At 44.3% G+C, this 16,260-nt stretch overlaps 1 protein-coding gene across 1 annotated transcript in view; it reads left to right on the forward strand.

Moving 5' to 3' along the window:
* The window catches only part of cps1 (carbamoyl-phosphate synthase 1, mitochondrial), a 144,038-nt gene that overhangs the window by 112,723 nt on the left and 15,055 nt on the right, over nt 1–16,260 (forward strand). Inside the window, exons 22-28 of the mRNA XM_078403776.1 lie at nt 1,055–1,196; nt 2,412–2,477; nt 2,567–2,630; nt 5,122–5,303; nt 8,638–8,832; nt 10,796–10,863; nt 14,332–14,407. Coding sequence (XP_078259902.1) covers nt 1,055–1,196; nt 2,412–2,477; nt 2,567–2,630; nt 5,122–5,303; nt 8,638–8,832; nt 10,796–10,863; nt 14,332–14,407 — 793 coding nt within the window. The remainder of the gene's footprint in view (nt 1–1,054; nt 1,197–2,411; nt 2,478–2,566; nt 2,631–5,121; nt 5,304–8,637; nt 8,833–10,795; nt 10,864–14,331; nt 14,408–16,260) is intronic.

Below are 16,260 nucleotides of genomic sequence, written 5' to 3' on the forward strand. Positions count from 1 at the left end.
CCAACCTCAGCTACTCTTTCCGTTGATCAAGATGTGGACTCTTTTAGATTGGCAGGACCAAACGTAGACAGGGCGATCGTTTCGCTGAAGACCTTCGCTTAGTCCACCTGGACCTGCCTAACCTCCCAGTTGCCAAACACTTTAATTCCCCTTCCCATTCCCACACTGACCTTTCTGTCCTAGGCCTCCTCCATTGTCAGAGTGAGACTAATCATAAATTGGAGGAACAGCATCTCGTATTTTCTTGGGCAGCTTACAACCCAGTGGTATGAGTATTGTTTTCTCTAACTTCAAGTAACCCCTGCACTCCCTCTCTCTCCATCCCTTCCCCACTCAAGTCGCACCAGGTTCCCATTTTCACCTAGCAAACGGGTAACAATGGCCTGTTTCCTTTAATATCGTTACTTTTTTTGCATATCTTTCATTCGTATGTTTTATATCTCTCTACATCATTGTCTACATCTCTCGTTTCCCTTTCCATTGACTAGTCTGAAGAAAGAGCTCGACCCGAAATGTCACCCATTCCTTCTCTCTAGAGATGCTGCCTGTCCCGCTGAGTTACTCCATCATTTTGTGTCTATTTTCGGTGTAAACCAGCATCTGCAGTTCCTTCCTGCACATAGACTTGGGGGCATTGTTTTGTCTTTGCACTATCATTGTTTTTATGTACTCCATTTTTCTTGTTGTTTATTATGATGTTTACAGAGTACTATGTTTGCATATCTGTTGTGCTGCTGCAAGTAAGAATTTTACTGTCCCATTTGGGACATATGATAATTAAACACACTTGACGACTTCTGTTGGCTCACAATCTCCTGGTTGCACTCTTTTGAACTCACTTGGTTCTCTTCGCAGACTCTCTTGGCTGAATCTTGAAATGACACTAAAACTTTTTTTAAAAATTGAACTAGAAGTGTATTGGAATGAAATACATTCCCACTCTGCCTAATAACACGGGCATGGTGATGGAAGGTTTCATCAACAGAGTGTGTGTGGTTTAGGAGTTAATGATAGACCTAGCATGATGCAACCACTGTGATCTCTCTCCCACCAGTGAAACCATCACTGATGCACTGCTCTTAAAGGCAAAACAAGATGGGTTTTCAGACCGACAGATTGGGGACTGCATTGGCCTAAGTGAACTAGATGCGAGGAAACTGAGGATAAAGAGGAACATCAAACCGCAGGTTAAGCAGGTCAGTGACTCGACGTTGTCTGCTGCAGCAGAGCTGTATCTTTCACTGTAGAGTATTGTTCTCAACATTGCAGAGTCATAGAGGTAGAAGGCTCTGGTTTCAATGCACTCCAGCCAGCCGATCCCACAAGTGGTAATGTATGGAGCCCAATGAAGGAGTCCTTCAGATATGGTCCAGACTCCCAGTTTATCACCTTTTGACTTTTAAAGTTCATACCATGGATTTATTCCATCCTATTTCTTTGCTTCTTCCATCCGACAAGCTGCCAAGACCCTTGCCCGTCACTATTCTGACCTGCATAGTCAGGATTTTAAATGTTTTTACTCAATTCCTGACCGGTGAAGACAGGAATGCCGTACACATTCTTCACCATTTTATCCACTTGTATTGCCACTTTCAGGGAGCCATGTACTTTTACCCTCAAGATTTCTCTGTACATGAATGCTCTAAAATGTTTTGCCATTTACTGTGTACTTTCCTCTTGCACTTGACCGCCCAAAATACAGTCCAACACTTTATATATGTCCAGATTAAACTCCCATCTACCATTACTCCATCCAAAGTTGCGACTGATTTGTATCCCACTGTATTCTTTGATAATCTTCCCGGTTACACCAAACTTACTAATGTCTAGATTTTCATCCAAATCACTGAAATATATTATAAATATCACCTTGTGTAATTGCACCTAATTAATGGATTGATATTGGGGGAGCACATCAGCACACAATATTGTCAATGATTGTGCAGATTTAAGCATTCATGGCATCTCCACTAGCAATTATTGATGATGCTGGTTGATGGGCTTGAATATGGGAGGTTTTACTTTCGTGGTCAGGGTAGCAATTTTCAGGTTAAACTAGAGTGCAGTTCCACCTGGGACAGATGGGTTAGTTTGCAGAAGATTTGGGTAGAATATTACTATTACTAATGATAGTATTAATGGAGGAAAACGATGTGAAACCAAAGTTTGAATGATGAGGAATTACTGGTAAAGTGTTTTTTTAAGTTTTGAAAGGATGTGATGTTTGGCAGTTTCATGCTGGCCAATATACTAAAGCTGGTGAAGGTTTGGAAGAAGCTACACACAGTGATCAGCATCTTGTGGATAAGTGATGGAGGCACTTAACTTAGACTGATTCCAAACAACCACAACGCTGTACATGACTGCCCATTTCTGGTTTATTCACTCCATGTTCTTCTCCCCTTTACTAGATTGACACACTAGCTGCAGAGTACCCAGCTGTCACCAATTACCTCTATTCCACTTACCACGGACAGGTGAGAATCATGGAGGCTCTATTGGTTTTTATTTGTGGCGTTTCTCTAAACCTGTGACCAAAAATGGCTGAACTCTATTTCTCTTTCAGGAGCATGACTTGGATTTCAACGACCATGGAATAATGGTGCTGGGCTGTGGACCATACCATATTGGTAACTCAAACAGAGTTTAATTGCCATTCTCACAGCTCCATACTTGACCTGATCCCCTCGTGCTTCTCCCCTTATCACAATAGTAAAGTAGCTTAATAACCACTTGACAAATGATGTGAAGGTGATAATGCAATATCCCCTCTACTCATATCTCTTTTAAGTTCAGTGCACCCAATAATATGGTCAAGCACACACTGCACGACTGGCACCTCTCCTACTGTGTCTAGTCGTGCAGCGTTGTGGTTGTTTGGAATCCATAATGGCCAGCGGTGCCTTCTATTCCCATCATTACCTCTGGAAATGAAAGGGAGAGCAACTGGAGGAAGTCATTAGCTCAGGCTGCATTGATGGAGGGAAGTCGACAATTTGGCTTGGGATCCTTTATCTTGCCAGAAATACCTCTGGAAGCCCCAGATACTGTCCTGCTGTCCATCTCCTAACAATCCCTCACCAATATCATCTTAATGGTTATGACCAATGCTCCCAAGCGCTAGCTTCTCATTAGCTTCTAAAACATTTCAGCTTTCGATCACCTATATTTTTGAATCCATTCTTGTCAGTCCCTGCCACAACTTTCATTCTCTTGTCCTACTTTTTTTACGTAGGGATTGGATGAGCCCAACTGGCAAAGGTAATGTAGAAAAATAATTTGTGGAGTGCATCAGGTATTGCTTTTTAGCAGAGTATGTTATGGAACATACCTAGGAACAGTCTGAAGAAGGGTCCTAACCCGAAACGTCACTTATCCATGTTCTCCTGGGATGCTGCCTGACCTGCTGAGTTACACCAGCACTTGGTGTCTTTTCTTTATACATCGAACAGATGATTTGGGGTTTTATCAACAATAAAGATGGATTAACAGGATATCTTAGAACATTGAACAGAACAGAAGATGGCCCTTCAGACCAAAATGTTTGTGCCTAACAAAATGCCAAGTTGAACTGATTTCATCTGCCAGTAAATGATCAATATCCCTCTATTCCTTGGACTTCCCTGTGCCTATTTAACAGCCTCATAAATGCCACTATCATATCTGCCTCCACCATCACTATCCAGAATCTCCTGTCTGTCCTCCTAATTGACGAGTCTCCTATCACTATCGATCTCCGTGACTTCACCCTACCCCGCTGTGCCTCAGAGCTTGGCCCGGTGTCACATACCTGGCTGCTGCTGCTCTCCCCTGAACAGTCATCCCACCTCAACTAGTAGCTAAAGGTGTGTAGCTGTTTTGCAGTGGAATGGCCACAGGAGATTGCTGAACTCTCTGCCTACTCCCATTCCTAGTGATCACCAATCTATTATCTGCCTGCACTTCGGCGTGACCACCTCTCTGTAACTCCTATCTATGACTTGCTCACTCCCCTGGATGAGCCCGAGGTTGTCCAGCTGGACAAGGATGATGTTCACTTCTTGGGTAGTACCTTATTGGCACCCCTGGTGGGTTTGGCAGTAATTTCTTATTAGCTGCCTTAAGCAACCCCCCCCCCATCACATATACACTCTCTACGCATATGAAGTATCTGCCTCGGTTTCAGCAATATATAGCCATACAGAAATAAAGTACAGAAGCAGCCCCTTCTCATCGAGCCTGCACTGATCAACAACTATTATTTACTAATGTTACGTTACTCCCATACACCCCCCCCCCCGTGATGACGTCACTCCATCCTCCTGCTCCACTGAGGACTGCCCACCCACCATCTCCCTGAGGACATAATTCCCTCATTACATGAAGAGTGCTCTTCTGCCCATCCCTCCCCCACCCTGGTAAGGACATCTCTCACCTCACCATGTTCTACACTTCACACATCCCTGTCCTGCCCGAGCGTACACCCCATCCCTGTCTGAGGACATCCCCCCCCCCCGGGACTTCATCCCTATCTTGTTCCCCATCCGGGGACTTCGCTTCCACCCCAGCCCACCCTCCTGAGAACTTTGCTGCCTAATTTCCCCTCAAGAGGACTTTGCCTCCACCACCCCCCACAGTTTCCTGAGGACATCATTCATCCTCCTGCCCCCTTGTCCCTCTGAAGTCTTTATTTCCCCGAGGACATCACAATCCCGACTATTACCCTGATGGTATCGCGCATCATTCCCCAACCCACCAGTGTTCCATCCTCCTACGGTTTTCACGCTGTCCTCCTTGGCCTTTGCATCTTCATGCCACTGTGATAAGGACTTCTGTTTTACCTCATTTATCTCAGCCAGTTTTCAGCGATAGTTGGTTGATCTCTTGCCTTTAGCACAAGTAAAAGGATGTTCTGGGTAAACCAGCTGAAGTCTTTGTAGGGGTATCTTGTTGCAGATGAAGTATTTAGTTAACATGGCTTGTAAAAGCTTATAACGGTCAAACTGACAGCTGAATTGGGTGTATTATTTTGGAGATGGAATCTTCACCCTAGGTTCTTGACTATAATGTCCTGATTGGTGGTGCCTCTGTGTGCACTGACTCCAGTGATTGCCACAATACATCAGGGTTTTTTGTCTGCAGGTAGCAGTGTGGAATTTGACTGGTGCGCCGTTTCCAGTATCCGAACCCTACGGCACCTTGGAAAGAAGACGGTGGTTGTCAACCACAATCCCGAGACTGTCAGCACAGATTTTGATGAGTGCGACCGGCTCTACTTTGAGGAGCTCTCACTGGAAAGGATCCTGGACATTTACGAACAGGAGGTGAGACAGTAACTCTTCTTTCACAGTGTTGTCCCATGCGACTCTTGTTGCTGCAGTTGATCCGCACAGTCTCAAAGAGTTCCAACATAAGCTTGAGGAACAACACTTCACCTTCTCTGGACTTGCACCTCATCGTCCACACACATCGTCAGATTCTCCAAATTAGGCAAATCGCTCTTCTCTCTGTATTGGTCATTTCTGCAATTGTTGGGTCAGTTTTTCTATCTCTTTTTGTTGGTTAGTCTGGCTAGTTGGTCATATCCCACCGCTCTGCTGTTAGCAACACAATACAAAAGCAAAGCAACATAATTTAAATCTAACTGCCTTAATTGTCTTTTGGTTTCAACCCATCAGCAATATCCCCTTTGTTCTTCCGATCTCTTGTCCCCCTTCTCTGTGATAGTCTGGTTTCCTCTAGTGCTGTATCCCAGCGCTATGTAGTGACAGACCTGTGTAATAGCGTGCCCGAGTATAATACAGATATAGTCCTATCTCCACTAGTAGTGTCCCACTAATTCATAAAACATAGAACAGTACAGCACATGAATAGTCCTTTTATAGACTCTTAGAGTCAACGAGTCATACAATGTGGAAACAGGACCTTCGGCCCAACTTGCCCACACCAACCAACATGTCCTATCTACACTAGTCCCACTTGCCTGCATTTGGCCTATCTATATACTAAAACTCATTTGTTTGTTTGTTCCTGAACTACAGCCAAAACGGTACACGATAGCACAACAATTCTAGGCTCACCTTACTCACTGTCGCCCCTTTGGTGCTAATGGAAGAAGTTTCATTGAAATCGGTGTTATATTTTTAAAGTTATTCACATTTTAAAGTTTAAATCTATCTCCTAGGGAGGGAGGGGGTGGAGGGTGGGGAAGGAGGATAAGGGGGGTGGAGTGGGGAGAGGGAGGGGCGGGGGGAGGGTGAGGGATGGGGAGTGGAAGGCAGGGGGGGAGGGGGGAGGAGAGGGTGCTGCACCAATGCAGGAGAGGTTTGGGCCCAACGGGTCCACTTGGTCTAAACCTGTCCTATCCATGTACCTATCTAATTGCTTCTTATAAATTGCGGTAGTCCCTGCCTCAACCTCCTCCAGTAGCTTGTTCCATACACTCAACACCCTTTGCATGAAAATGTTACCCCTCAGATTCCAATAAAATCCTTCCCCATTCACCTTAAACCTATGCCCTCTGGTTCTTAATTCCTCTATTCTGGGCACGAGAATCTCCACGTCCACCTGATCTATTCTGCTCATGATTTTATATACCTCTATAAGATCATTCCTCATCCTCCTGCGCTCCCAACTTCTATACTCAATACTCTGACTGATAAGGCCAATATGCCAAAGGCCGTTTTGACAACCCCATCTACCTGTGATGTCACCTTCAAGGAACTATGTACCTGCACTCCTACATCCCTCTGCTCTACAACACTTCCATGAGCCATACCATTCACTGTGTATATCGTGCCCATCTTAAACTTTCCAAAATGTAACACCTCGCATCTCTCTGTATTAAATTCCATCAACCATTCCTCAGCCCACCTGTCCAACCATTCAATATCCTGCTGCAATTTTTGATAACCATCTTCACTATCTGCAAACCACCCACTTTTGTATCATTAGCAAACTTGCTAATTTTGCCATGTACTTTCTCATCTCAAATTATTGATATAGATGTCAAACAGTAATGGACCCAGCACCGAACCTTTTGGCACACCACTAGTCGCAGACCTCCAGTCCGAGAAGCAACTTTCCACCATCCCCTTTGATTTCCTTCCATGAAGCCAATTTTCTATCCATTCAGCTATCTCTCCTTAGATCCTACGCGATCTAACCTTATGGAGCAGCCTACCATATTGGACCCATGTTGAATGCTTTACTGAAATCTATGCATACAACATCAACAACTTTGACCTCATCAATCGTTTTGGTCACGTCTTCAAGAAAGCTCAAACAGATTCATTTGGAACGACAATGTCTTTGCTGAACATGATGCCAAGACCATCTCTTAACTACTTGCACATAATCCATATCGCTTCACATCCTTCATATCTATATGCCTATCCAAAAGTCTCTTAAATACCACAATGGTATCTGCCTTAACCACCACCCCAGCAGTGGGTTCCAGCTCCCAACACCCTCTGTTTAAAAAAAAAGGTCTCCTTTAACTTTTGCCCCTCTCACCATAAAGCTACGCCCTCTAGTATTTGTTTTTTCCTTCCTGGGAAAAAGGTTCTGTGTCTAATCTATTTATCTATGTCTCTCATAATGCTATATACTTCTATCAGATCTCACCAAAACGTCCGGAGTTCCTGAGAAACCAATCCCAAGTCTGTCGAACCTCTATTTTTAGCTAATACCCGTAATCCATGCATCAGACCTTTTCTGCATCTTTTCCAAAACCTCCCAATCCTTCCTGTAATGGGGAAAAGAGAGCTGCGTGCAATACTCCAAATGCAGCCTAACCAAAGTCCTGTAAAGCTGCATCATGACTTCCTGACTCCTACACTCAATGTCTGACCTATGAAGACACGACATATAATATGCCTTCTTTAGCACTCTACTTGTGTTGCCACTTTCAGGGAATTATGAACTTGTACTCCAAGATACCTCTGTACATTGGTGTTATGGGTCATGCCATTAATTGTATATTTTCCCCTTACATTTGACCTCCCAAAGTGACACATCTCACACTTGCTTGGATTAAACACCATCTGCAATTTTTCTGCCCATATCCTGATTTACACCCTGCAGCTTACCTTGAGCAGCTTTCCTATGCAACCCGAGCAACATTGGGCCATGTGCATACGTATGAACCAATCCATCTCTTTTTATGTTCGTCATTGATGAGTGTCACAAACAGCACAAATATGCAAAATTCCACTGGTCACGGACCTCCAGCCTTCCATTTCTTCCAGCCCAATCCTCTGTTTTCTACCAGTCAGCTAGTCCTGAATTCATTGAACCATGTCAATGTTAATCACGTGTATCTTAATCTTCTGCATCAGCCTACCATGGGAACATTATCAATTGCCTTACTAAAATCCGTGTAGACAACATCCACCCTACACTCATCGATCACCTTTGTCACCTCCTCAAACATGCAATCAAGGTACTAAGACTAACTTCTGAACTCATTCGGAGCAGATCAGATTGATTTGCTCTGAATTTTATCTGCCTTAAAGAAGCATCCCGTGATTTCCTGTCGCCAATTGCCTGTCTGATCTGCAATTCTGTATGTACGTTTACAGTAACGTTTTGAGCCGTGGATTATTGTGTTCTTGCTGATTATGTTGAGTCATTGCATTGTGATTTTTATCCTCTCAGGGCTGCACAGGAGCCATTATTTCTGTGGGTGGCCAGATTCCAAACAATTTAGCCCTCCCCTTGTACAAGTACGGTGTGAACATCCTGGGCACCAACCCAAAGCAGATTGACCGGGCTGAAGATCGCTCCATTTTCTCTGCAGTACTTGACGAACTTCAGGTTTCGCAGGCCTCATGGACAGCCGCCAGAACCCTGGTAATTAACTGCCATGTCATAGCGGCAAAATGTGATGAAGAATGTGGGCTGGGTCCACAGTAAGTTAGGCTCTCTGGAGAAAATGCCCTTCCTATTCCTGATACCCTAATCTAATAACAACCCATTCACAGGCCATTGAATGCAATGGGTGCATGCTAGCTCTCAGGACAGTAGTGCCAACCATCAACTCTCCTTTTATTCAACAATCCTGCAACTCATTCCCTCGCATGTGCCGTCAACTCCTCTTCAATTTTTTTTGCCACTTATCTACACAAAGGATCACTTAGAGGCCATTTACTCTATCGACACACACATCATTAGGATAGAGGCATACAGCATGGAAACAGGCCCTTCAGCCCAACCCGTCCATGCTGACAAAGATGCCCCATCTCAGCTTGTCCTATTTGCCTGCATTAGGTGCATGTCCCTCTGAACCATTCCTATCCATGTATCTGTCCAAGGCGCTTTTTAATTTTATTGTACCTCTTCTGGCATTTCATTCCATGAGGGAGAAAGCCACAGTTCCCAGACAAAGTCTACTCATTCACAGGGTAAATGTGCAAATTCCACACAGACAGTACCTGAGGTAGGATTGAACCCAGGTTGACCATGCTTTGAGGCAGCATCTCAACAAGCTTAAGACTGTGCCGCTGTTATCATTCATCCACTAATTTCATTGCACCTCCGTTCCTGAATCATTAAATTAATTGCCCATCTGTTCCTAATCTCTTTGCACCAGATTTCCCATCACTGCTCCCATTAGTAAATCTATTATTTCACTGATCCCCATTCTTGAATCCCGAAACTCGCCGCCACGAGGCTTCCTCAAATTCTAAAGTGAGGTCACATGCAAACTGGAGGAACAACACCCAATTATCTGCTTTGGTAACTTTTAACCTAATAGGATGTAAATTGAATTCTCCAATTTTAGATAACTACAAACAAACTCCACCCCGCTACCACTTTCCCGCTCCCCTTTCTTCCTTGTGCTGGATTCGTACCCATTTCTCTTTTTCTCCTCTTTTTCTCAGTCTGAAGAAGGGTCTCGACCCGAAACGTCACCCATTCCTTCTCTCCCGAGATGCTGCCTGAGCTGCTGAGTTACTCCAGCATTTTGTGAATAAATCGATTTGTACCAGCATCTGCAGTTATTTTCTTGTACTCTCTTTTTCTCCTGTCCCATTCCACCTATATTCATTCCTCTGGCTTCACAGTTCATAGCTCTTCTGTCCTTATCTCCAACTTTTTGTCTTTTCATCTCAGGCCTTTGTCCAATATCTGCCAATCAAAAAGAAACCCATAGCTGCATCCACTTATCATTTGCCATCTTTATCCTGCCCCCATTTCTCACCCAGCATTTTCTCCCTCACCCACAACACCATAATCAGTCTGAGGATGGATTCTGACCCGAATCATCACCTATTCATGTTCTCCAGAAATGCTGCCTGGCCCACTGAGATACTCCAGCATTTTTTGTCTTGTTAAATACTTGGACTTTGGTCCTGTCCAAAACTAAGGAAAAATAAGGTGATGTGCTAGAAAGGCACAAGGTTCTGGATAAAGTTTCAGAAGCAATGTTATATAAGAAAATAACTGCAGGTGCTGGTACAAATCGAAGGTATTTATTCACAAAATGCTGGAGTAACTCAGCAGGTCAGGCAGCATCTCGGGAGAGAAGGAATGGGTGACGTTTCGGGTCGAGACCCTTCTTCAGACTGATGAAGGGTCTCGACCCGAAACGTCACCCATTCCTTCTCTCCCGAGATGCTGCCTGACCTGCTGAGTTACTCCAGCATTTTGTGAATAAATAGAAGCAATGTTATGATCAGAGTAGTATTCCAATGAAATTTATACTTGCCTTTTGTCAGACTGGTGATGTGAACCATGCTCTACTCAGTGTGAGAGTAATGCTTGGTGCTAAGCAAATGAGCTTTTCACTGATGTGGTGTCTTCTCTCTACTAGGACGATGCACTCAAATTTGCGGAGACTGTGGGATATCCCTGTTTGCTGAGACCATCCTATGTCCTAAGGTATGGATCTGTTATGTTTGTGCTTGGGGTTCCATGTGGCGTCTGAGAAATATCAGCCTAATTTAATAAAGAAACCAAACATCGAAACTCTGGTATACAAAACTGATTTTGCAGGGATTGTTGCACAGTATTTTTGACTCATTCCTGGGTGTCTTTTTCTGAAGATTGGACTTGTTCCCCCAAATGACTTTAGTTTTATTTGAGTGTGGACATGCTGTGGCGTGAATGCTAGAGTTGAGCATTATCCTGCCTGTCATCACCTGAGGTATCATAGCGTGCCCGTAGCAGCCAGCTGTACAGTCTGAAGGCCATTTTGTTTCCTTGGAGATTCTCCCTGCTCTTTCTCTTATAGGATCTGAACAGCTGGTTTTGGACAAGATCATCCTTATCATTGACTGGAGCAAATGCAAAGAATAGTGGTTGGAGCTTTATATCTGCGTGTCCCACGGTCTCGTACTAGTTTAGTATCTCACCTACATCCTCTGTCTCTGAGCGTAAATTCTTTCCCTTATCCTTGACTTTTCAACTCATGGATCTGAGGTTGTGATCTGATAAACAGGACTTACACTATGTAAGAATAATTTAATGGTACCTATGTAGGTCGTAAGGTGAAAGCTCAAGGATAAAGGAAGGAATTTATGCTTGGTGTCCAAGGATGTAGGCGAGCTACTAAATATGTACTTGGCATCTGTATTCATCAAGATAAAAGACATGGAGGATAATGAGATCATTGTGAGATATATTAATATGTTAGGGCAGTTTGTGATTAAAGTGAGGGATTCTTGAAAAGCATTTAGATCAATAAATTCCCAGAGCCTCAGGATATTGATCCCAGGTTATTGAGGGAGGCAAGAGAAGATAGTGCAAGGTTTCAATTAAGATCTTTTTTATCCTATTAGCCATTGCAGAGATCCAAGAGGACAGGAAAGTAGCCATTGTTGTTCCTTTGTTTAAGGAGGGAAGTAGATAGTAGGCCGGTGAGCCTCACTTCATTGGTAGGGAAGCTATTGGAGAGGATTTTTCAGGATGGGCTTGCAATTGGGAAGAGAATGGGCTAATTAGGGGCTGAATATATGGCAGGTAATGTCTTACTAACTTGATTGAGTTTTTTGATGAAGTAACAAAGGTGATTGATGAGGGTAGGGCAAGATGCTACATCCATTTTAGTATGACATTCGACCAAGTTCCTCATGGGAGGCTTAATCCAGAAGATTAAGGGAACCACAGTGACAGTCATTTAGATTCTGAACTGGCTTCCCCATAGAAATCAGAGGGTTGTGGTGGAAGGTTGTTACTCTGGCTGGAGATCTGTGGCCAGTGGTGTTCTGCAGGGATCCGTGCTTGGTGATCTGCTGTTTGTGATGACATAAACTTATGGAGCCATAGAGTTATACAACATGGGAACAGGTCCTTTGGCAGCCCATGCTGTCCAAGTTGGCATATTAGGCCAAATGTAATAATAATAATAATAATAATGCATTTTATTTATATAGCGCTTTTCATATACTCAAAGACGCTTTACAGAGATTTAGAGAACATAGGGAAATGAATAAACAGATAAATAAGTAAATAAGTAAACGAACAGAGAAAGGAGACAGAAGGTGAGGTGACCTTCAGTGGTTGAAGGCAGTACTGAACAGGTGAGACTTCAGCGATGTTTTGAATGTGGTGAGTGTGGAGGAGTCTCTAACGGTTTGGGGTAGTGTTCCATAGGGTGGGAGCAGCGATGGAGAAAGCCCTGTCCCCCCAGGATCTGAGTTTGGTCCGGATGTGGGGGGATAGGAAATTGGCAGCAGCAGAGCGGAGGGTGCAGGTGGGAGTGTGCCTGTGCAGGAGGTCGGTTAGGTAGGATGGGGCCAGGTTATGGAGGGCTTTGTAGGTTATGAGGAGGATTTTGTACTGGATTCTCTGGGGGATGGGGAGCCAGTGGAGTTTGTAAAGGACGGGGGTGATATGGTCACGGATCGGGGTGTGGGTGAGTAGACGGGCAGCGGAGTTTTGAATGTATTGAAGTTTACTGATGATTTTTGAGGGTGCGCCATAGAGGAGGCTGTTGCAGTAGTCCAGACGGGAGGTGATGAAGGCGTGGATGAGGGTTTCTGCAGCTGTGGAGGAGAGGGATGGACGGAGACGGGCAATGTTTTTGAGGTGGAAGAAGGCTGTCTTTGTGATGTGTTTGATGTGTTTGTCGAAGGAGAGGGTTTGATCAAAGATGATTCCAAGATTCCGGATGTGAGGGGAGGTGGATACTGGGAGACCATCAATGTTGAGGATGAAGTTTTGGGTGGATTTGGTGAGCGTTTTTGGATGTAGATGGGTTGGTTTATAAATTTGAAGATGACACCAAAATTGGTAGAGTTGCAGATAGTGAGGAAGACTGTCAAACAACACAGCGGGATTTAGATCAGTTACTGATATGGTTGGAGAATTGGTAGATGGAGTGTTATCTGAGTAAGTTTGAAGCATTGCACGAATGTGTTATTGGCAAAACTACTAACAATATTGATGTACAGAGGGACCTTGGGATCCAAGCCCATAACTTCCTGAAAGTGACAACATAAGTGCAAGGAGTAATAAAGAAGGTGTATGTTAAACTTGCAGTCATGGATTGGGCATTGAGTATAAGAGTCAGGAAGTCATGTGCATATTGATAGGATGTTGGTTAGGCCACTCTTGGCGTAATGTGTGTAATCTGGTCGTTCCATTACAGGAAGAATGTGGAGTCTTTGCAGAAGAGGTTTATCCTGGATTAGAGGATATTAGCTGCAAGAAAGTTTGGGCAAACTTAGATTGTATTCTCTGGAGGTTGAGAGGTGACCTGATGCAAGTATATAAAGGTTTAGATAAGATTCTGCAGAGCCCAGGGTGGAAGTATCAAAGACTAGAGGGCATAGCTTTAAGATCAGAGGGAGATTTTTTAGAGATGATGTGTGGGACGTTTTTTACACAGAGAGTGGTGGGTGCCTGATATGTGCTGTCCGGGTAGTCGCGAAAGCAGATATGATAGTGGAGTTTAACAGGCTTTGAAATAGACATATGGATATGCAGGCAATATGGATCATGTGCAGACAGAGGAGATTAATATAACTTGGCACTATATTCAGCATGTCATTATGGGCCGAAAGGCCTGGTCCCCTGTTATCTCGTTTCATGTTCTCTGTTGCTGTTATGGACAACTTCTGAATGGATCTGAGATATTGCCTTTAAGTCCGAGATCATGTATCTTCTGATATGTGTACGTAAGGCTAGCTGTGCTCCACGTTATTCAGTGGTGGACACAGTCAGTCATCATAGACCATTGAAAATCATAGCTGGGGTTGGGGTTTAGAGGCTTTGTGCCAAATTTGGGGGTTTGGGAAAAGATGCTTTGTGGTGGTGCTGAGCACCATGTAAGAGCAGCATGTAAGACCTTTGAGTGCAATGCTAATGTGAAGACACTTGATGAAGGTATGATTCTATCTGTTCCAGTGGGTCAGCCATGAACGTGGCTCACGATGCCGAGGAGATGAACAGGTTTCTGGCAGAGGCGGCCCGTGTCTCTCAGGTACCTGTTGCCAGTCTGGCTCTTTAAGTCTCCTCATATTTCTGTTTTGTTTGTGCTCTTTGCAGTGCTCCTATTAGTCAGCAAGAACAACCTGCAGCCTTGCTTTCTTTGTCTAGAATGTGATGGAAAGCATTTTGATACGTGGAAGTGTTCATTCTCTTCACTTTCCATTAACGGAAGCCTACTCCTACAATACACGAGACAAGGAACTGCAGATGCTGGTTTACAAAAACAAGACACAAAATGCTGGAGTAACTCAGTGGGCCGGGCAGCATCTCTGGAGAACATAGATAGGTGTTGGGACCTTTCTCAGACTGATTGCAGTGGGGTGAGAAAGCTGGAAGGGAGGTGGGAGCAGGACAAAGTCTGGCAAATGATAGGTGAACACAGGGTGGGTGGGTGGGTTGATTGGCAGAAGGTTGAACAAAGGCCAGAGTTGAAAATACAAAGAAATGGGATATGGGCCAAACGCAGGCAGGGTGGAACTTACGCGGGGCATGGTGGTTATTGTGGGCAAGTTGGGCCGAAGGGCCTGTTTCCAAGCTGTATGACTATTATGATCTCATCTGTCTGGACTTGATCCATATCCCTCACATGCACTTCCATGTGGCCATCTAAAAGCCTCTTAAAAGTCACGATTCCATCTGCCTCCAGGGGCATTCCAGGCGCCTACAACTCTGTGGAAAAAAAAATTGCCCCCCACATCTCCATTAAACTTTTCCCCTCTCACCTTATAGCTATGCCCTCTAGTGTTGGATATTTCCACCGTGGCAAAAAGGTTCTGACTGTCTACTCTATCGATGACTTTCATAATTTTATATACTTCTCTTGTCTCCCCTCAACCTCTGATGTTCCAGAAAAAACAATCCAAGACTTTCCAACCACTCCCTGTAGCTGAAACCCTCTAATCCAAACAGTGTTCTGGTAATACATAGGAAGGAACTGCAGATGCTGATTTACCCCGAAGATAGGCACAACATGCTGGAGTAACACAGTGGGTCAGGCAGCATCTCTGGAGAAAAGCAATGGGTAATGTTTCGGGTCGAGACTCTTCTTCAGACTGAGAGTTAGGGGAGAGGGAAACTTTCTGTCCTGGGCCTCTTCCACACCAGAGACCCTTCTTCAGACTACTTTTTGCTTTTGATATGTTTTATAGATTTTTCTTTCTAACTCTTGCTTCCTCTCAGATGAACTTGTTGTGTTTCTTTTTTTGGTGGGAATGGACACAAGGCCACTCTCCAATTCAATAATTTGTGTAGCTGTTTTTACGCAACAATCTTGTGTGGAACAAAGGAAGTTGGCCGACCAGCAGGAACGGGCATTTTGAAGACCTCTTAGTTGAGCACCTGGGACGTGATTGTGTGTGTGGTGTGGGGGGGGGGGGGGGGGGGGGGAAGAGGGGAGAGGGGTTGCGGCTGAGTCTTAGCAGGCCTACTGATCAACTGACCAGGGAAGACTCCACAGCTCATGTTATGCCAGTGACTCAATGGTGAAGGTGAATGGTGGACATGGATCAACACAGCGTGATGCTTTGTGTCCATGAAATCCTTGGGTTTATTTTCCCTTTGTAGTTCTAAGTGCTTCTGAAATCTGGATAGATTTAGCAGATAAATGTTTCTTGGTGAATATGCTTTAAAGAGGGCAAACCAGATGCATTCTGGTAAACCAGGTGATATCCTTCTTCCTTGGCCCTTCAAATCTGACCTGTTTGACTTACAGATAAATAATCTCAGTTAGTGACCTTATCTTGGTTTAGAAACGGGGCATCCATCACACTGCTACTTATTGGGACTGGTGGAATCTTGAGCGAGTGTTATGAGTGCAGGAAGAAAAAACGGCAAACACCGTTCTGT

This window comes from Rhinoraja longicauda, chromosome 8 (genome assembly GCF_053455715.1).
Source record: "Rhinoraja longicauda isolate Sanriku21f chromosome 8, sRhiLon1.1, whole genome shotgun sequence".
In the NCBI taxonomy this organism is placed as follows: domain Eukaryota; kingdom Metazoa; phylum Chordata; class Chondrichthyes; order Rajiformes; family Arhynchobatidae; genus Rhinoraja; species Rhinoraja longicauda.